The 21537-nt window shown below is 38.2% G+C and overlaps 1 protein-coding gene across 1 annotated transcript; it reads left to right on the top strand.

Moving 5' to 3' along the window:
* The first annotated feature begins 1 nt into the window (after position 1).
* LOC145776961 (electrogenic aspartate/glutamate antiporter SLC25A12, mitochondrial-like) lies at positions 2-16808 on the top strand. The gene is made up of 16 exons (XM_082588213.1): positions 2-128; positions 615-757; positions 1261-1376; positions 1468-1607; positions 1794-1940; positions 2178-2316; positions 2771-2946; positions 3375-3453; positions 3671-3792; positions 3884-3973; positions 4110-4187; positions 9073-9213; positions 9865-10003; positions 11655-11767; positions 13515-13662; positions 15457-16808. The coding sequence occupies exons 1-16, from the start codon at positions 81-83 to the stop codon at positions 15627-15629; spliced, it is 1992 nt and encodes a 663-aa protein (XP_082444339.1). The 5' UTR covers positions 2-80; the 3' UTR covers positions 15630-16808.
* Positions 16809-21537: the final 4729 nt, after the last annotated feature.

Here is a 21537-nt window from a genome sequence, read left to right as displayed (position 1 = left end):
CATGATATATAGTTGTTTTTTTATTGTGAGTCCTTGTGTAATTTATTTTTCTGTGCCTTCTGAGGTTTTTATTTATAAAGATGGAAAAGAACCTTGATTCTCAGCAACTAAAGGCAGTTTTTCTAAAGGTACTGGTACAGTATGGTTATTGGTTATCTATAACATGAAGGAATCATTATGATTGGTGATGACTGATGACTTATTGATGAGATTTGCTAAAAATATTACTCAATCCCTTTTAGCACCCAGTATAGAAGAAATTAAAGTTTGGTAGGCCTATGTTTGTTCCCACACTTTAGTTGCAATCTACCAGTATATTTGAATGTATATATAATTGTTTAAATGCCTTGTTTCAATGTTTTTTCTCATCTATTCTTTGTCCGCAAGGATCGAATGTTTATTGTTTAAGCATTTTTCCTGAGATCACACTCTTTATTTCCAACTTTCTGATAAAATATGTTGACCAACTGATCAACATCACTGCCAGATTTGTAATGTGAAACAAAGCATACTATGTTTTGAAACTGAAGCCCTGCCTTATACTGAGCACTTTTTTTACTTAAAGATTAATTATGTAGTGCATGAAAATTGCTGCACAGACTTACTTTTTTCAGTATGCAACTCGCGAGAAAATGAACGAACGGTTCATGACAACGTCCGATTTCATTCGCTCTTTTCTGATGATGTTTCCGCAAGAAAATTACAACCGTTCTTCTGTGGATTTACTTGCTTCAGTAGCTGATTCTACAAAAGATGGGTATGAAGTTTTGATTTTGTAAATGTAGTCCTTCTGACTAGAATCAGTATTACTTTATTGCCTTACTGGAGTTATTTGTTTCACAAACTCGGATGATTAGATCTACTCCCATCAAGGAACTAGTTTCAGAGACCAGTTAATTGTTGCACAGTCCTACTGGTTCTGGTTAGACCTTCTCGTGTTCAGGCTGGTAAATGACTAGCCCCAGTTTCACTACAGAGCAATGTAGACCTTCATACAAAGAATAAAATATAACATAAATATCTTGTACCGACGTCACTATGAAATCATACAACTGACATCAGTGAGTACTGACTACTGAGCACGGTGGTCACTTGATGGCATTTTTTTTGCAAGACTGACTAATGCAATTAATCATAAAGATTGTAGATTAGATTAAGCAAACTTGGATGATGAAATGTCACAACAAGTTAAGTTTTTCATTTTTACAGTTGTTGGTTAATTTAGGCTTCGAATGAAATTGTCCACCTTCACGATTTTAGGTTAATCTCATGGCCAGAGTTTCAAGCTTTTGAAGCAGTTTTAAACTTACCAGACTCTCTATTCCACGTTGCCTTCCAACTTTTCGACATGAATTGCAATGGAAAGATTACATTCGGTAAGTGGAATGATAACTCAAAGTAACATATTTGTCTCTTTGCACACTTATTGAAAGGAATTACTACTGTATGTGTGATTTTGCTTTTCAGAGGAAGTCAAGGACATATTCAGCAAGACAGTCTGTCATCAGCAAATTCCATTCAACTGGGATTGCGACTTTATTGGGCTTCATTTTGGAACAAACCTACAAAAAACATTAAATTATTTTGAATTCACTCAGTTTCTTCAGGTACGTCGAAATATAAGTTTGATGAGTTGAGGCTAATTCTTAACCTTTTCGTAAGCTTAAAAAAATCTAACTATCGAAATTGGTCAGTTCAAACCTTTTAGTTATTCTTGATAAAATGTTCTTTTCTGGCGATAATGAATATGATGCAAGGATACTTTTAAATTAGTGGCTAACATTTTTCTTCAGGACCTTCAATTAGAACATGCAATCCAAGCGTTTGAAAGATTCGATGTACAGAAGCAGGGTCAAATACCAGTGCTTGCCTTTAAAGAGATCATGGAAACGATACGACCCCATTTGCTGACAGATATTGTTAAAGAGAAGCTCGTTGCGGTAAGAGAAGTTGATAAAAACATTCATCATTTAGCACCTTTGCAGGTTTATCTTGTTTAAAGAATTTAGCTAGCAGCCTTCCAGTGTAGTCCGGAAACATCGTGAATCAGGGGTGGTAAAAGGGTAGACCCTCGGCCCCAGGGGCTCACGACGACGACGAGCTTACTTTTTACAAATTTGCAACATTCGCCCTTTAAATATCTTTCGTTTGCATGTCAATTCCTGTCCTTTATTTAGGTTATGGTCAAGTCCGGACAGCAGTCAGTTAGTTTCACCTATTTCCAAGCTTTCCAGTCTTTGTTGAAGAATATGGAGCTTGTAAGGAAGGTCTACGAAAGCATTGTCGGGAAGAAAGACTTGCATGCTGTAACCAAAGGTAACGTTTTGTTGACGTTCCGGAGCTGCAATACCACCTCTGCCTGTCATTGGATGTGACGCACTCCTAGCTAACGAAATTCGGTCTTTTATATGTTGATTTAAAGTCCACAGACGTTGAACCGATGTGAACTGATCTGCTTTTTCCTAGCTTGTTTATTAAAGCTTGCGGGTTTTTGTACCCTCCATTTATAATCACGAAAACAGAACAATTTTGATCGAACGAATCTAGTAGTAGACCGACATAAACGTTCATGCTGATTGATTACACGTCCAGCTATTAGATGTTAATTAATCTTTTGCATGAACTCTTGTTTGGCTTTAAAACTGTATTTGTACGTACTGATATGGAAAGAACAAAAAGACGTTCACCTCATTCCTGCACAACTGCGCCCTGTGATGGCATCAAATTCTTGAATTGATCGTTTGACGCAAGGATTACTTCTTCTTTGCAGAAGAGTTTCTCCTCGGAGCTCAGAGAATATCTCGGATGACTCCGTTGGAAGTTGATCTTCTCTTTGAGCTGAGCGGATTGTGCGGCGAGAAAGGTCGACTTTCAATGAAATCCATCGACGCCATAGCTCCTTTGGAAGAAGGCTCCATGCCATACAGCATTGCAACGCAACAAGAGGTGAACAGCACTTAACTTGCTAAACAGCACGCGTTTCTTAATCAGTCTTGGTGTCTTGTTCACATCTTCATTTAGTTGTTGTTGTACGAGGACTGTTCTGACTTCCTTCATCATGTGGTCTTTTGTCGCCTTTCTACCACCAGCACTATATAAGGCATAATACCACCAACTGTGTTATATAAACTTATTTAATGTGATCTACTCACAATCAGCAAATCGCAAGGTGCTCGACATGTCTATACTGTTTAACTTCAACCAAATGAACTCATAAAATCTGCATTTTTTACGCCCGTCCGAAAACGTTGAATCAATAAGAAAGGTCGGGTTTTGCTAGTAAGGTACAAGTTTTTGCTTTGTCTTTGATAAGTATTTTTGTTGATAACTTTTTGATACATTCATTTACATTTATTGTCCTATTTTGATCGAAGGAAATCAAGCAATCCCGTTCAATATTACTCGCTGTCGTTGAAAACGCTTACCGTTTCTCCCTGGGAGTTGTAGCTGGAGGTAGGTGCATCCATCTGATACCTTGTATCTTAAAATTGTGTTTTCGGCCGCTTAAAAATAAAATGTGAAACATTGGTCGGCATGCCATTACCCAGACGGCAAATCAACCGTTTTTTTACATTGATTCAACGTCTGCAGACGTTGAATCAATGTAAAAAACGGTTGATTTGCTTTCTGGGTATGTAACGACTCGAATCACAGTGACATGCGATCACAGGTGTTGGAGCCACCGCTGTCTACCCTATCGACCTCGTCAAAACTCGGTTACAGAATCAAAGATCAACCGGCTCCTATGTGGGGGAATTAATGTATCGGAATAGTTTCGACTGTTTTTTTAAGGTCAGTTTTTTGAATGTTTGTGCCGGTAAACAGTGCACAATGGAGCTTTATTTGCAAATTGACTTTAACCCATTCTCACCACCTGTTTCAGGTTCTTCGGCATGAAGGTTTTTTTGGGTTGTATCGGGGGCTAATCCCCCAACTTGTTGGAGTGGGACCGGAAAAGGCCATCAAGCTCACGGTGAGGATAGTTACAAGAAAGCGTCGCTCAGTAAAATGCGATGTTTTGTCAAATTGGTTCGTTTTATTTTACAATAAATAACTCCTCTGCATCACACGTGTCTGTGACGTAACTTCCGTTGATGTTTGTGTCACAGATGAACGATTTCGTGCGCGATCAAGTGCGACGAGATGGCAAGGTCCCATTGTGGGGGGAGATGTTCGCTGGTGGATGTGTAAGTGACAACTCAATGGATACAATGATTTGGTTTCTTTCTTTATTAAATCATCTTTAATGTAACAACCGAATTTTGCAGGGTCGTTAGCAGACCCTGCATCCAACAGCTGTGCTTTATTTTGCACGACAAGAACGGCTACCAGGTTAGGCCTCAATTCATCACATTACTGACTCAAGCTGACTAATGTTTATTCAAGTACACAAAAACACTTACTTGTAATCCACGCACACAAGTCAACCATCATCAGAAAGAATTATTGAAAAATATGACTGTCCACCGCTCTAGTCGAAACGCAAAATGAACGCTTTTCGATAAATGAAACACAAAGATTCAAAGTCATGCGGCTGGAGGCCACTGAAGCGTGAACGCAAATCAAGAACATTAAAAATAAGAAAGGGATCGCATAAATCGTTCCTACATTTAATGCTTGTGTTACTATGTGCACTCGATCGCGCCTCTATACAGCTACATTGACAGTTGTAGTGTAGTCATATTAGAGTTTGACCCGGAAAAAATTCGTAACTTAACAAATTTGGTATCAAAAGAAGCGAAATTTTATGTAGATCATCATATCCAAAATCCTCTTCAATCGGTTTTGAGCAAATGGAATGGGGGGCATTTGAAATTTGCGTCTAGCGCCCACTTACGGAAATGAACTATAATCATCTTTTCTAATACTTCCATACTGATTTCTGATTTGTTTTTTCAAATATCGCAATCTGTAGCTTTGTGAGAACATTTTGGTAAAAAATTCTGGATGTGACGTCATGATGACGTCACAAGAATAATTGGAATATCGTAATTACTCTTCAATACTGGGGATGAATGGAATGCAAGAATACTCCCAGTAAAGCCACTTTTTCTTTTCGTTTTTTACTTTGTTGAATACAATAAGTTTAATGGGGAGTGATGGGCTACTTAAAACACATGTTGCGCCATCTAGTGCAGAAAATGTAAATGTTGACAATCGAGAATTTCCAGTGAATGCAATCGTTGGTTTGTGCAATGTGCATATTGTTTTGTGTTCACTTACTTGAGTAAACCTTTCAGAGCATTTAGAAAATCAATAAAAAATTTTAATACTTGCAGTAGCAATGGCGTCACAATGCACTGGTTAAAAGGAATGTTTTATGGACGATCACGAATATCACTATTATAGGGTAAATAGTAAAATTCAATATCAATCTTTACAAATACTTATGAACAATAATCTACATGTCAAACCAAACATATCATATCAGTTGAAGGGGTTTGAAATTAAGTAAAATTGTTTCAAAAGTTTTGTTTTCATGATTTTTTTTCCTGACTTGTAAATCGCTTTTTTTTTGCAACCAACACTTCAAAAAAGCTCGATTTTGAATAATTTTGACCAAATTTGAATCTGATATTTATTTTTCAAAATCAAATATGTTTCTATCCGCTTCCTCGTCACTTCCAACGCTGTCTTCGTCTGATGAAACTTCGTCTTTGTCATAATTTTCACAATCCACTCCATTGCAATTACTACACGCAGAAACACATGGTAGCCCGTGCCGCCTGCAGCTGCAAACGTTGGTACTGCAAGGACTTTTCTTAGCGATGTTGCAGTTAATTACATCGTACAAAGCGAAGAATGTTATCAGGAGCCGCACTCAAATCTGTCAGAATAGGATCGTAACTCCCATTGGATAATTTCCAGCCCCCATCGAGCGGATTTAGTTCAACGCTCATCAGTGTTTTCCATTCAATCACCTGCAGATGGATTCGAAGAAAATGATACTTTGCAGCATTTTTGGTTGGAGCGAGAGACTGTGGCTTGATTGTCGTTTTAGATGTTGCTGCTGCCTTCATAAACTGATGGTAGCGCCATGGTAGCGCAAATCTTCCATCGCCCAGTTTTCTTTCCCACCATAGCTAAAAAGATAAAAAATTTATATTAAAACTGAACACACTTCTTAAACTTTTATTGATGATTTGGTGGTAGGAACTTGACATTATCGTTATAATACTAATGTAACTTTTTAAGTTACCGTACCTAAACATTAACAATTTAAATTCTTTTTGTTCTACTTCCTCTGCAGTGGCTGTTTCGTCTTCGAATACTTTAGCAGTTTCTTGGAACACCTCCCTTGTCCCAAACTTCTTCAGGGTACTAGTTTTTCCTGACATAAAAGATTATAGATATAAGTAGCCTGTGCATAGCTTAACCGAAAAATAAGTAAAGAACGAAGGCAATTCCGAATAAGTTCATCGTGTACAATTATATTAAAAAGAATACGATAAGGCTTATCTAAATACAATATTTCGTAAAGTAACATTTACATCATTCAAGCAAGTAAAACCAAGTTTATCATGAAAGTTCCTAGTTGCCAAAAACAAATTGTAGGTTACCTTGTCCAAACAATGCACACGTAGTATCGCAACCCGACCAAGCATGGATGAACAAAATATGACTTGTAATGACATCTCCAGTTGATTTGACCAAATCTTCAATTTTCCAGATTTCTTTGTCACCTTTGTTGCTAGCATCAGAAAGCATGTAGAGATGCATACCATTTTTCTAGCGAAACATCAACAACGCTAGAATACCAGTGTCAGCCGCTACTACAACCACATCTTTGTTGTTATCTTCTGCATACTCTAATGCTGCTGAAACGATTTGAGTGTCCGCATCTCCCAAACTGTTTCGAATATCATGACCTTCTCTTCGCAGCTCGTCTGATAGGAAAGATATGAACTGTGATTTATTCAGCTCGTTCTTCAAAAATACTTCTTGGTTGAATGTTGGGATCATTTCTAAGTTATCCAAACTTACAAAGGCACTCATTTTCCCTGTTCTTCGTTTGTGTTCATAATCTTTTACGTAGGGACCATGGAAAAAACTAGTAAAAACAGGAAAAACTAGTACCCTGAAGAAGTTTGGGACAAGGGAGGTGTTCCAAGAAACTGCTAAAGTATTCGAAGACGAAACAGCCACTGCAGAGGAAGTAGAACAAAAAGAACTTAAATTGTTAATGTTCAGGTAACTTAAAAAGTTACATTAGTATTATAACGATAATGTCAAGTTCCTACCACCAAATCATCAATAAAAGTTTAAGAAGTGTGTTCAGTTTTAATATACATTTTGTATCTTTTTAGCTATGGTGGGAAAGAAAACTGGGCGATGGAAGATTTGCGCTACCATCAGTTTATGAAGGCAGCAGCAACATCTAAAACGACAATCAAGCCACAGTCTCTCGCTCCAACCAAAAATGCTGCAAAGTATCATTTTCTTCGAATCCATCTGCAGGTGATTGAATGGAAAATACTGATGAGCGTTGAACTAAATCCGCTCGATGGGGGCTGGAAATTATCCAATGGGAGTTACGATCCTATTCTGACAGATTTGAGTGCGGCTCCTGATAACATTCTTCGCTTTGTACGATGTAACTGTAACGTCACCAAGAAAAGTCCTTGCAGTACCAACGTTTGCAGCTGCAGGCGGCACGGGCTACCATGTGTTTCTGCGTGTGGTAATTGCAATGGAGTGGATTGTGAAAATTATGACAAAGGCGAAGTTTCATCAGACGAAGACAGCGTTGGAAGTGACGAGGAAGCGGATAGAAACATATTTGATTTTGAAAAATAAATATCAGATTCAAATTTGGTCAAAATTATTCAAAATCTAGCTTTTTTGAAGTGTTGGTTGCAAAAAAAAAAAAGCGATTTACAAGTCAGGAAAAAAAATCATGAAAACAAAACTTTTGAAACAATTTTAATTAATTTCAATCTCCTTCTACTGATATGATATGTTTGGTTTGACATGTAGATTATCGTTCATAAGTATTTGCAAAGATTGATATTGAATTTTACTATTCACCCTATAATAGTGATATTCGTGATCGTCCAGAAAACATTCCTTTTAACCAGTGCATTATGACGCCATTGTTACTGCGAGTATTAAATTTTTTTATTGATTTTCTAAATGCTCTGAAAGGTTTACTCAAGTAAGTGAACACAAAACAATATGCACATTGCACAAACCAACGATTGCATTCACTGGAAATTCTCGATTGTCAACATTTACATTTTCTGCACTAGATGGCGCAACATGTGTTTTAAGTAGCCCATCACTCCCCATTAAACTTATTGTATTCAACAAAGTAAAAAACGAAAAGAAAAAGTGGTTTTACTGGGAGTATTCTTGCATTCCATTCATCCCCTAGTATTGAAGAGTAATTACGATATTCCAATTATTTTTGTGACGTCATCATGACGTCACATCCAGAAGTTTTTATCAAAATGTTCTCACAAAGCTACAGATTGCGATATTTGAAAAAACAAACCAGAAATCAGTATGGAAGTATTAGAAAAGATGATTATAGTTCATTTCCGTTAGGGGGCGCTAGACGCAAATTTCAAATGCCCCCCATTCCATTTGCTCAAAACCGATTGAAGAGGATTTTGGATATGATGATCTACATAAAATTTCGCTTCTTTTGATACCAAATCTGTTAAGTTACGAATTTTTTCCGGGTTGGCCCTTTTTTTGAGCTTAGATGACCACACTATTGACACTGTCGGCTCTGTCAAGCGTTGAGGAGCAATCTGCGATAGATACAGCGCTATATAACAATCCGCATTATCATTAATAGTAATTTGTATTAATGGTTTTGGCTGTTTGTTTTGCTTGAGCACCCACTTAAAAGTGATCGTTTTTTCCCTGGTCAATCTTTTTAACCTTTTGATGCAAAGTTTGTTTTTTGGTCAAATGTTGTGTTCAAAGTTTGTATCTTTGCCAAAACAAAACCGCACTTGTAATTTGTGTAATGGAGGTCTTCTACTGAAGCATCTCTAAAAACCCTTTTTTATTGTTTGCACCGAATTTGCTTAAAAGTAAACCGGTTTATTTTTGCAAATCCAGGCTGGAGGCTCCCAGGTGCTTTTCACAAATCCTCTTGAAATTGTCAAAATTCGTCTCCAAGTGTCTGGTGAAATAGCTGGTGGCCCTAAAGTATCTGCCATCAACGTCATAAAGGAATTGGGACTTCCTGGCCTATACAAGGTTCGTTCTTGATAGCACGGCGTTCAAGTCTACCCTGCGACAGGTGTCACTGCTAGTAAAAATAGCTTTTACTTCACGTTTTGCAGACGTTGAATCAATGTAAAAGACACAAATTTTGTTAGCCGAGATTGAACGACACAAGTCATTGATGATTGTCAGGTAGAAAAAAATTTAGATTTCTAACTTCAAACTATATAGAATTGTATTGTGAAGATTGTGTTGCATTAACGATACGCTTTAGCCAGAGACTGACTTCTATTTTTTGTTTTTACAACGCATGTTTCTGTCGGAGAAAGTGAAGTTTCTTGTAAAGGTGTGCTTCAGAGTCAGCTACTGTAGTTCTTTATTGAATCGAAACGCACAGCTTTCAGTCCTGAGTGAGTTGCTCGTTTTCACAACATCCTTCAGTCACTACGTTCTAATTAGTTTTGTTGTGATGAGCAATGAGCATCGTGCCAATACGCATTCCTAGTCCTTTTTATTCGCTTTAATTGAACGTCGCTACACGTTATTCTCACGCAAAGTCGTTCAACCTCTCCAGTTCGTAAAATTTGCATTTTTATATCGTTTCAACGTCGCCAGACGTTGTAAACGACGTAAAAAGGTGACTTTTGTGTGCCAGGTTGTTAAATTATCTTTAAATATCCCCAGGGGGCAAGAGCATGCCTGCTACGAGACATCCCCTTTTCAGCCATCTACTTTCCGTCGTACTCGAATATAAAACAAGCACTCGCCAGCGAAGATGGTCATGTCTCTGCAGGGAAAGTTCTGCTCGCTGGAACGTTAGCAGGTACTGTCTATCATACCCAGTATGGACTGCAGACAACAAAATCCGCCATTTTTGCATTAATTCAACGTCTGCAGACGTTGAATCAATGTAAAAACGACGGATTTTGCTGTCCGGCAGTCTAGGTGCTTCATCTTTTTGCCGAGATGTTATGTCAGCTGTTTTCCACAGCAAAGCCATTTTTATACAACGTCTGCAAACAATAAATCAATGCAAAAAATGGAATTGCTTACCATGTAGTAATTGATGATGATGGCGTATGAGCGATCTTTCCAGGCTAGATTGGAGGGCAGGAAATCTTCAGCCACTCAACAGTCTCGTCGTCCAGGACCCTCAGACCATGCGCACCGTGTGGAGGCCGGTGGGTTAGGCACTGGTGGATGACATGGTCTGCGGTCTGTTCAGTGGCACCACACTCGCATTCTGATGAAGGAGCCAGGCCCCACTTGTGCATGTGTAATTGATAACGTAAACATCTCAACTGGAGAGTGTAACAAATGACGCATTTGGCACACCCAACGCATACGTCATCACGTAATCCCACGCACGGATTGTTGCTTGCAAAAGCGACTACGGCTTCTGCGTGTCGACGAATGACTCGTTTGTCAGCTGTGCACGTATTGTATAGCAAGCGTGCCAAACGGCATAAGGTTTCACAAAGAACATTCAAAGTAGGGTAACAAGAATATCCCAATTTTTTCGTAATTAATATTAAATGAAAGTATGAAGACATTTTTTGTTTGTTTGTTTGTTTATCTTTATCCTGCATTGCGGGAAAGCGGACTTGAGCGCTATGCATCGGTGTACGCCTTCCGACGTACACCTGACCCACGCTGCAGCCGACGGCAATGTCTATTTCCGGTTGTCTACTCTATTTATGACTTAAATTTGGTACTACCCATTACTCGAAATCGATCACTGGGTAGAGGCAATTATCGTAAAGTTTCTTGCCCAGAGAAACAACAGCAATTGCGGGTGACTGGAGTCGAACATGCAGGCTCTCGACTGCGAGCCCAACGCGCTAACCACTTGGCCACTGCTGCCGACATATTGACAGTAATAGTTTTACTTTTTATAGCCCTTACCCACATATTCATCGTGGTGCCAGTCGGCATGGCTCTTAAATGATTTTGGCTGACCGGTCGTATTGTGATTGTACCACATTGTTCATATCGGTTTGCCATTTAAATTAATATCAACCCAGCGTCAGTTATAAGTCAGCCACGAAAATTTATTCGCTCGTTGTATTTTAGAAACCCTGTCAAAGGTGGTATTAATAAAACCAGCCTCGCATTGCAGACATACGCATGCAATTAGCGAATGATCATCTTGACCATTGTAACAATGTTTATAGATGCTTGCTACGTCAGTAGTATGATTGACGTCGAAAAGCAAACGAAGCATTGTTCAATATGCAAATTTATGCCGTCTCGTTGCGTCTGGATTCAATTTGTGTAATTTAGCGTTTGTTCAACGTCAGACTCAACATTCCGCCATCCCGACTATCATAAGTTGTCTTTTTTAGCGCGTTGACGCTATGTCAAAACGGCAACTACTGCTTGCTGCGACCGTGCTTACTCTAAATTACTCGGGTGTTTAACCTCATCACTAAAAACGTCTATTTCATGGGAGTGATCAATTGTTACCTTTTCAGGTGCTCCGGCCGCCTCTCTCACCACCCCTGCGGACGTGGTGAAGACGAGACTGCAGGTCAAGCAACGTGGAGCATCAACATCTTACAACGGTGTGATAGACTGCTTTAGAAAGGTCAGTGATAAGCTACCAATTGCTATCCAGTATTCCAGACGACAAAATCCTTCATATTTACATTGATTCAACGTCTCTCGACGTTGAGTCGATGTAAAAGTGATGGATTTCGCTCTCTGGACAGTTGAGTTATTCTTAATTTCTGACCAAAACTTTCACGAACTTTTCTTGGAACCAAGCTTTCCACTAACACAGTGGTTCCCAACCTTTTAGACCTTGCGGCACCCTATCAAAGAGATAAATAGCTTGCGGCACCCTGGCAAAACAGGATCAGTTTTATGAGGTTTCTGTCTTTCAAATAACTGTATGAAGTAACACAGAATGAGTTGTATAGTAGGCCTATAGCGCGCGTAAATAAATGTTGTTATTCAAAAGTCAGTGTGAAATTTGGGCTTGACTTCTTGCACAAAGTTCCTTAATATGTGGGGGCACACTCGATAAAGCCACTCGCATTTCTTCCTCGACTATAAGCAGTCGTTCTCGTTTTTTAGTTCGTTACGGAAAATCCACCTCGACTATAAGCAGTCGTTCTCGTTTTTTAGTTCGTTACGGAAAATCCACTCTCACATAGGTAGGCTATGACGTGGAAAACTGCAGCAAAACCACAATAGCTTTCTTTCCAACGCAAGGATATTCATTTTGAATTTTTATCCAGAAGTCGTGGAGAGGCATCTGCTTGTGCATAAGCTTAAAGTTTCCATCGTTACGAATGTCAATTAATTCTTCTTTAAGATTCAAAACAATATGAGAGTCCAGTAAAACTGGATTTCTCGAATTCTTCGCAAAATAAAATCATGAAACCTGGCAATAATGATGCGTTTCAAACTTTTTTATGGAAAGAACAGCAACGAGTCAAAATCTCTTTCACGCTGTTTTTCCTGGGCGAGAAAACAAAGGCTTACCGCGGATTATCTACTTACCGTCAGCGACTTCCCCACTAAGCGACCCTCCAGAAAGGAGCTGGGAATAACTACGAGACGCGCAACTTAATACGCACTGAAACTCAGTTAGAAATAAATAAATTCCGCACTTAACGGGTTAAAGTTAAAATAAAGAATGGGCCGCAGTATTGTAATATCTCGCGGCGCCCTTGAGCATTGCAATTGGCACCCCAGGGTGCCGCGGCACCCCGGTTGGGAACCACTGCACTAACAGAAGACAGTGTGCACTGTGCAGTTGACAAAGCCAAGTCGGGGGATTTGTTGAGCCAGAAGACAATTTGCTTCCTGGAAGCTAAGCAGGTTTTCAGACTGGTCGTTCTCAATGCAATTTGCGTTTATGTTCTTTTGTGAATTTTAAACAATTTCCTTAAAGTCATTCATTTTCTTGAAAGTGTTTTCTCTTACGTTTGTAAGGAGTATCAGTTTCTTACAAACGTTCGGTACTTTTCGAAGATTTTTTATTTCATTGATTCGATTCGAGTAAGCTTTCATAGTAAACATTAACACATTGAAAAATGCGCAGTTGTTCACGTGGCTTCAGCACTGCCAATGGAAAAGGGTCAAAACCGAAGTAATTTGAGAGATGCACTAAAATGCTTAACAGAATGCATTGTTTAGATTCCGTAACGACTAACTGAATGTTGAACACCCCCAGACAGCTAAATTCGTCATTTCTAGCATTGATTTAATGTTTTCAGGCGTTAGATCAATGTTAAAAGGACTGATTTCCAGGCCTGGTCTGGATTACATCGTAGAAAAACCGCGTTATTTTCAAATCATCTTACCTCGCCTGTTGCTCAACTTAGGTGTACAAGGAAGAAGGTTTCACGGCATTCTGGAAGGGCGCCCCCGCACGTGTGTTCCGTTCATCGCCCCAGTTCGGGGTCACTTTGCTCACCTACGAATTGCTTCAACGATTCTTCGACAAGGATTTTGGAGGAAGCAAACCTATTGGTGAGCTTGCGCATCTATCGACGCGGTGTATTTTGCATCCTCATCCACTTCCTTGCAGACACATTTGATAAGTTCATTTTACTTGTGTTTCAAATCGCTTCTCTTGCATATCACGTCAGTTGCCGCGTCAATTAGTGCTGATAGGTGGGTACCTAGACAGCAAATCAGTCGTTGCAGACGTTGAATCAATGTAAAGAAAGGCTGATTTGCTGTCTGGCCACTTGTACTAAGATGGCCATTCGACTGAGCCAAGATTCATTCTGTGGTTAAGAAAGTATTCTTAGAAACTTAGATGTGCGTTTAGCTCCCTCTTGCGGAGGCTAATTTTTCCATGGTGGCCACTGAGTTAAAGTTTTTCTTGAACTAAAAGACGCATTATTCTGACTAACGAAAGTCTTAAGTGCTTTCTTAAACGCATGCTTTATTCTCTCGATCTTTTTGTTATTTAATTGCATGGAAACGTTAATATCTGACGTCGCTTGCGTGGCATTCCATTATAATTCAACAAATTTTAGAAAGAAATGTAACCACTAGGTTTCAAAAGGTGTTGGTTTTGATATATTTTGTTGTTTTAAAAATTTGAACTTGGGCAAAAAAAAAATTTTAAAAATCGGACAAGCGGTTTTTGAGATATTGCGTTTTGAAATTTTGTTGTTGTCACTAGGTGGCGCTGTTGATGTGCCCAATGTTTTTTGATTTTAGGGTTATATTTGGGGTAGAAAGTTGGTTGAAGTGTCTTTTCCACCATTTTTTATGATGCAGATTTCAAAAATGGTCTCAATTTTAGTCTAAAAGCATTAGCTAAGGAGTTATGGGGCATTTAAAAAAAATTGGGGGACCAAATTCCAACCCCCAAATTGTCATGTGGGCAACGAGATATCCCCAAAAAAATTTCTGTTCTTCAAAGTTTCTTGCATATACTTCATGATAGTATAATATTTTTTTATGAGACTTTTGTCCTTTTTGCACAATGCAACCTTATATCAAAGATCTGTTAATGCAATATTTGAATGATGCTTGCTTATGATGTCACAATAACAAATTACAGATTTCCCCAAAAAACTTTTTTTCATTGTGAAAATTGCCCGGGAGAACAAAATTTGACTGCAATTTTGAAACAAGGGCTGGTTTTCCCGGGCAATTTTCACAACAAAAAAAGTTTTTTGGGGAAATCTGTAATTTGTTATTGTGACATCATAAGCACGCATCATTCAAATATTGCATTAATAGATCATATAACTTCTCATGCAAGTCTTTAATAAAAGGTTGCATTGTGAAAAAAAGACAAAAGTCTCATAAATAAACAGTATATTATCATAAAGTATACGCAAGAAACTTTAAAGAACAAAAATTTTTTTTGGGATATCTTGTTGCCCACATGGAAATTTGGGGGTAGGCATTTGGTCCCCCATTTTTTTTTAAATGCCACACAACTCCTTAGCTAATTCTTGTAGACTAAAATTGACATCATTTTTGAATTCTGCATCATAAAAAATGGTGAAATAGACACTTCAACCGACTTTCTACCTCAAATATAACCCTAAAATCAAAAAACATTGGGAACATCAACAGCGCCACCTAGTGACAGCCAAAAAACTTCAGAACGCGATATCTCGAAAACCGCCTGTCCAATTTTCAAATTTTTTTTTTGCTGAGATGCATTTTTCACATACTGTAACATATGCTTTCGTCAACAAAATTGAAGACTTAGTGGTTATTTGGATTTGTTGAATTATGATGGAATGCCTCTTGCACGGAGTTTCTATTTAGTATAGTATATGTTTCTTTTTGCAGGTTCCACTCATAAGCCCAAGTTTGTTCATGTGTCCGACCTCCCACCTATCACGCCTGACCACGTGGGTGGTTTCAGGTTGGCTGCCGCTACGTTTGCTGGAATAGAAAGCAAATTTGGACTTGCCTTGCCGAGATTCGAACCCGCGCCGGTTGAGGCGGCGAATGCTTCCTGAATCACGTTGCTTGTTATGAAATCGTGTTACGTTTCACCAATAATTCTTTCTCAATATTGTTTTGTTTTAGAAAATAGAGTGTTTTCTTATTGAAATCAAATTACTTTGCCAATATTTTGTCGTTGGACGTCTAACCAAGCGACACGCCCAGACAGCAAAATCCGTCATTTTTACATTGATTCAACATCTGCAGTCAGCAGACGTTGAATCAATGTAAAATTGACGAATTTTCTGTCAGGGCTGCTTAATACAAGTGTAAGTGAAAAGATAATTATTAATTTTCAAATCCTCAATGAATGTTTTTTAATTTATATGCTCGCAGCATAATTAATTATGCAGCTCCAAATAATTTCTTGCATAGCTGTAAGATGAAATTTCTTCTACCTGTCATTTCTAAGGACTTTCATGTTGTGTAGTACGTAAGCCAAAGAAATACAGCTGGCTTTGTTTTTAAATTCAAACTGCATGACAAAACGCTATACACAATATTCACTTTCAAGCTCTCTTTGCGAATCATTATAGTAATATCAGCATTTTTTGTAAAGCGAAATTGAAAACAAAAACACTACCTTCACATGCAATATATACTTTGAGAAGGTGTTAGGTTAACGCACTAAATATTTACTGAAGTGTACGTATCGTGCGGTAAGTTTTATAGAAATGTAATGGAAATAGACGCCCTGTGTCTCAATTAGCATTGCTTCAAAATGAACTCCGTTGCACAACCCAAACCTCTTTGCAAAGATTGCAAGCGTTTATCAAAAGCGAATGTTCATTCTAAACGTTATATCAACGTATGCTTTTGATGTGATCACTTGAAAGTAGTCGCCATGTTCCTGTGCAGGTGTTGGATAATTTTCCTTTCGATCATTTATAGGCCGAGTGGGTCTTTGTTATTCCGTCCATAACATCTTTTGGTTTTATGTGAGTCCTGATAATTTTTTTGAAATTGGCGAATTGGAAGACACTGCATATTTTTTGTCACGTAGTTAATTATTATTACTGTTCCTGTGTTTTATTCTATGTCAACCTGCATGGAATGAAATTGTTCTGGATGCTTTACGTTGGCTAAATTCAAAATACTATAGGTTACCTTTACCAAGATTATTGCTTCAATACCGATGTGTGGTACATTACTGCCCTGTTGGACCTGACCTTTTAAATGAATAAACTTCTAGAAGTTTTTTTAGCGTGTGATAAAAGTTTGTTGACAGCCGGTATGTAAACCTCACACTGCTGTATTTGAAATGTGGCATCCGTCCACAGTCTCCAATTGAAATGAAGAGCAACTTTTTTTAAAGTTTGAAAAGGCGAGGCCAAGACGACAGTTGTATGCCGACTGCACATCACATGATGAGAGTTTATCATGACATGCTGCTTGGAGTAGGCTAAGTTCTTTAGCAAAGTCCCGAGTTTATAAGCCAGCTGAGATAAAAGTAAGTTTTGCACTGCCATTAAATCTTGAAAGGTGTCGCATATGTGACATATGATATCATATGTATAATATGTTATCACATGATACATGATATCACATGATACTAAAACTGTCATTCGGTCTAAACGGGCCTTGCTGGGTACGGTAGTAAAATGTTGGGTATAAGGATAGCCTAGCCTACTAGGCCTATAGAAAAAATTTCCAGGAACTTTGACTTGACTTAGGTAATATAGATATATTTCTTATGAAGACAATGGCCTCCCAGTTTAAGTTGTGAATAGAATACTCTCTAAAGCGATTATATTACTTGATTACCAAAGCTATGTTGCAACTTGTGTGTGCAAAATAGAGTCATACAGAAAATATTCGACTAGACGATTTTTGAGACCAGAGTATCTTCCTTCACACCGGAGACCTTAGCTTTTAAAGATATCATCAATCAATATCGTCGTCAATATATCATCGTCGGCAGCAGTGGCCAAGTGGTTAGCGCGTTGGGCTCTCAGTCGAGAGCCTGCATGTTCGACTCCAGCCACCCGCACTTGCTGTTGTTTCTCTGGGCAAGAAACTTTACGATAATTGCCTCTACTTAGTGATTGATTTCGAGTGATGGGTAGTACCAAATTTAAGTCATAAGTAGACAACCGGAAACAGACATTGCCGTCGGCTGCAGCGTGGGTCAGGTGTACGTCGGAAGGCGTACACCGATGCATAGTACTCAAGTCCGCTTTCCCGCAATGCAGGATAAAGATATAACAAACAAACAACCCTTCATGCAAAAGTAGCCTACGCAAAACAGAGTTTTGTCATCGTGTTCCAAAAAGTCATGTAATGCAGTATTTCAACCAAGCTAAGTTGTTTTCATGCGACAAATGAGATTTTGAAACGTGAGGAAAGACATGTGCTCACAGGCTCGAAAACTTTCGAAAGTTCATCATTGCTCTTAGCGTCTGTGCATTTGCATGTGAAAAATGCGAGAGCTCTGGGAAAATCTGTTTAAAGAAAAGCTCTTGAGTATTTATGACTATATCCCCGATTTATGATAAGCGTTGGCTGTTCCTTTGAATCACAGTAAAGTAGCAAGACCAGTCCAGTCGCCAAATGTTCATTTTGAAATAAGCACTAAACCATCGTCGAAGGAACGCTTAGAATGATAAAAAGTTTCTACACAGCTTAGGCAGCTTCTTATGAGCCAGTATCAGTAGCCCAGTTCATGGGACGCCGGAATGATTAATAAGCTACATGGCCTAGGTCTTATTTCTTTTCACCAGTGTTGCTGTAGAGTAGCCTAGGCTATATTGCAAAAACCCACTGTCAGATACAGGTGGCTGTAAAAATATTTGTAAAGACAATGTAATTACATGTCGATAAGAAGTGTAAGAACGTCTCTAGTGGCGTTAGTAAGGGGTGGTCTACCTTTGGACCCGGAGTGATGTTAGAGGCCCGTAACCTTTCTTAAGGGCCTGGAAACTTAAAGTAACCACAGACGATAGTTGTTCAGCGAAGAGCAGAAAGTCAACAAACGGCACAAGAATGATAAGAAGCTCACAACTCGTTGAGGACTCGGTCATATGAGATGTATTTTACAGAACGTTTCCGATCATGTCAGTTCAGTTTGTTTTTATTTCTGACCATCACAACGAAAACCAGTTTAGCCTTTGCCAATATAGCGGAGGTCTAGACAAAGGTAGAAACGACAAAAATTAATGCTATTATTATGACGTGCTCAACACCGAAGCAGGATAATTAGTTTAAAATGTGGCACGGTAGCAACACCGTGACATCAAGGGCCAGTGCCATCAAATTCAACCAACATCTCTAACCAGTGAGCCTACAATCTAAGGTTTTGCATTTGCCACCATGCGATACCTTTTCTTCTTGGTATAGCCTATCTTTATGTCCAGAAGATGTTTTAACGTTAGCGTTTGGTCGCGTTTATCATTTTGAAGACCAGGCCTGCACATATCAAAGTAGTAGGCTACAAGGTCCATAATAACTAAAACTATATTTCGTGGGCGGCATACACACGTTGTTGTAACGTTTCTATTAAGTAGCTATCGGATAACAGACATTATTCAACAAGAAAAAACATGATATCAACCGTCCTAAACGTAACCGCTGAAAGAGCGTAGGCTATACCACGCTATTCCATTGTTGTAGCCTATTGTACTTGAAAACGAGAGTCTGTACTTGATAAAAATTCGCTAATGAAGCCAAAAATTGTTCTTACAAAATGTAATTGTAAAGTATATTTGAATCATCCAGCTGCTTCATGAAAAGATTTTTACAGGCCGCATGTGACCCGCGGGCCGTATGTTGCATGTAGGCCTGTTCTAGAATCTTGCTTTGGTGTTGTAAGTTAAAAATAAACTGAACTGAAGTGCAATGTTAATTGCTGCAGCTGCAAAATAAAAACTTGGAGCCATACATGCTTGGAAGTAGAAAATGTTCATCCGAGACAACGACCAATCAATCAGATATTGGCACAACAATTGGCACCGCATATCTTTAACATGTCAACCAGACTATTTATGAACGTACACTGCTTCATGCGCCACCTTGGTGGTTTTCTAGAAAAAAATACACAAGTCACAGAAGCAGTCTACATGTTATTCTGTTATGAAAAGACAAAGACTTTTGGCACAAGATTTTTCTACGAAGCTTATGCTGATGACAGAAAGCATAATATTTCCATATACAGTATGGCTTGAGGAAACAGACGTCTGAAAAGATTCTTTTCGTTGACTAACAACAAAAGATTGCGTTTTGTATTTCGCTGTATGCGTCGGAGACATGCGTTATTTTCCGCAATGGGCTGATATCGGTGATGAGTTAGTTGGTTTATGAAATTTGTTTCGTTTTTTTTTTTCGTTTTGTTTAATTTTCTAATACAGTTGGAAGTAGATTGATCATAAGAAAAAAATATCCCCTAGCCTCTGCTCCAATGTCGGATCGAAAGTCGCGTAGCAAAATAGCAATAAGACACCATGGCCTCCCTGTTTTTAAATCAGACTTCATTTTAAGTTTTTGAAAAACCATTCAAAAACCTTTGACCATAATATATTAAATATCAATTCTTCTTTGGACATGCTTTTTTTTTATGAAAGTTAAATCAAAACCTTATCATTATCTAACAACGCAAGATTTGATTTTACTATTTGCCATGGCGAACAGATACCGTAGCTTTTTACGAACATTTAGCCTACGAATGATTAAGTTTGTTTATCTGACCTTATGACAACACATATTATGACATTTGGAAAGGACTTTGCTTACAAAATCGTGCAGACAAATGTGTAGTAAACGTGTGATAGTGAAAGCTAAAAAAAGTAAACATTGAAAAGTTTCTCCTTGTGCAGATGTTTCATTATTAGTTTTGGTCAGTTGAGAAAATTGCAAGCTGAAAGAAACATTTGTTTTGAAAACGTCAAGAGATAATTGTTGTGTAGCCTAACAGCTGTTTGGATTTACACAGTTTATATTATTTTTATTTACCCGCTGTTTTAATTCAAAAAACAAAGATTTCGTTGTGCCTTTGATGGAAATTTTATTTATTACTTTGAATTAAACTTCTCTGTAGGCATTTTTTTCCAGTTAAAAACAAAACATAAAAACGTTTCAACTAACTTAATTATTACAGTTAATGCTGCCATAAAAACGCAATATTTTTACAATAGGCCGAAGTAGAAGTTGCTACAGTTGAGATGCTAATGATGTTTTCAACATTACATTGCAATTGCAGCAACCTATGAGCAGTATTTCTACAATTCTAGGGCTAAATTTCGAAACTGCCTTTGACACAGCTTTTTTAATCTTTTCAGACTTGCCTTGAAACCTGAAATAGTGCGCAGATAAATAAGCATCAAATACTGTGTTTGCAAAAATAAAAATCAAAGGCTCGTCAAATTGCAGCATGAAAACTATTCACTTCACAACGGCGGTTCTTACTTTTCTTGCCTCTTTGTTTACCACAATCACAGTTTCTACAAACCATTGGTTAGTCAATGACTCGGTGACAGTTGGACTTTTTAAAATTTGCCGGGGAGTAACTTGCAAAGACAACATTCAAAGTAAGTGATTACATAGCCTACCATACTGTGCATTTTAAAACAGAATTTTTTTACTGATTTTAAAAGTTTTTGGAAAATAAATGTGGACCTATTTCTTTTTTTCTATACAACTCGTCAAGGTATCGAACCGACATCATTTCGCCAAGAAAATACTTCTATCCATGTAAGGCAGTGAGCCACTATAAGTGATTAGTAGAGTGACAGGCTACAACCGCTACGAGGTGCTAATGGTAAACTAACTTACATTTTTTCTTCCATCTGGAATTGAAATAATCCAACTGCACGTGGTATACTGACACCGGTTATTATTCCTTTGGTATTTCAGCTTTCTCAATAGTAGTGGCAGTCATATTGATCGCCTGCATAGTGGAGATGCTGTTGGCCTCTGTTGTTCTTTTTATTG

The sequence above is a fragment of the Aplidium turbinatum genome, chromosome 9, assembly GCF_918807975.1.
Source record: "Aplidium turbinatum chromosome 9, kaAplTurb1.1, whole genome shotgun sequence".
NCBI classification, from domain to species: Eukaryota; Metazoa; Chordata; class Ascidiacea; order Aplousobranchia; family Polyclinidae; genus Aplidium; species Aplidium turbinatum.
Note: the sequence above shows the minus strand (reverse complement) of the source record. Positions and strands in the feature narration are given on the sequence as shown.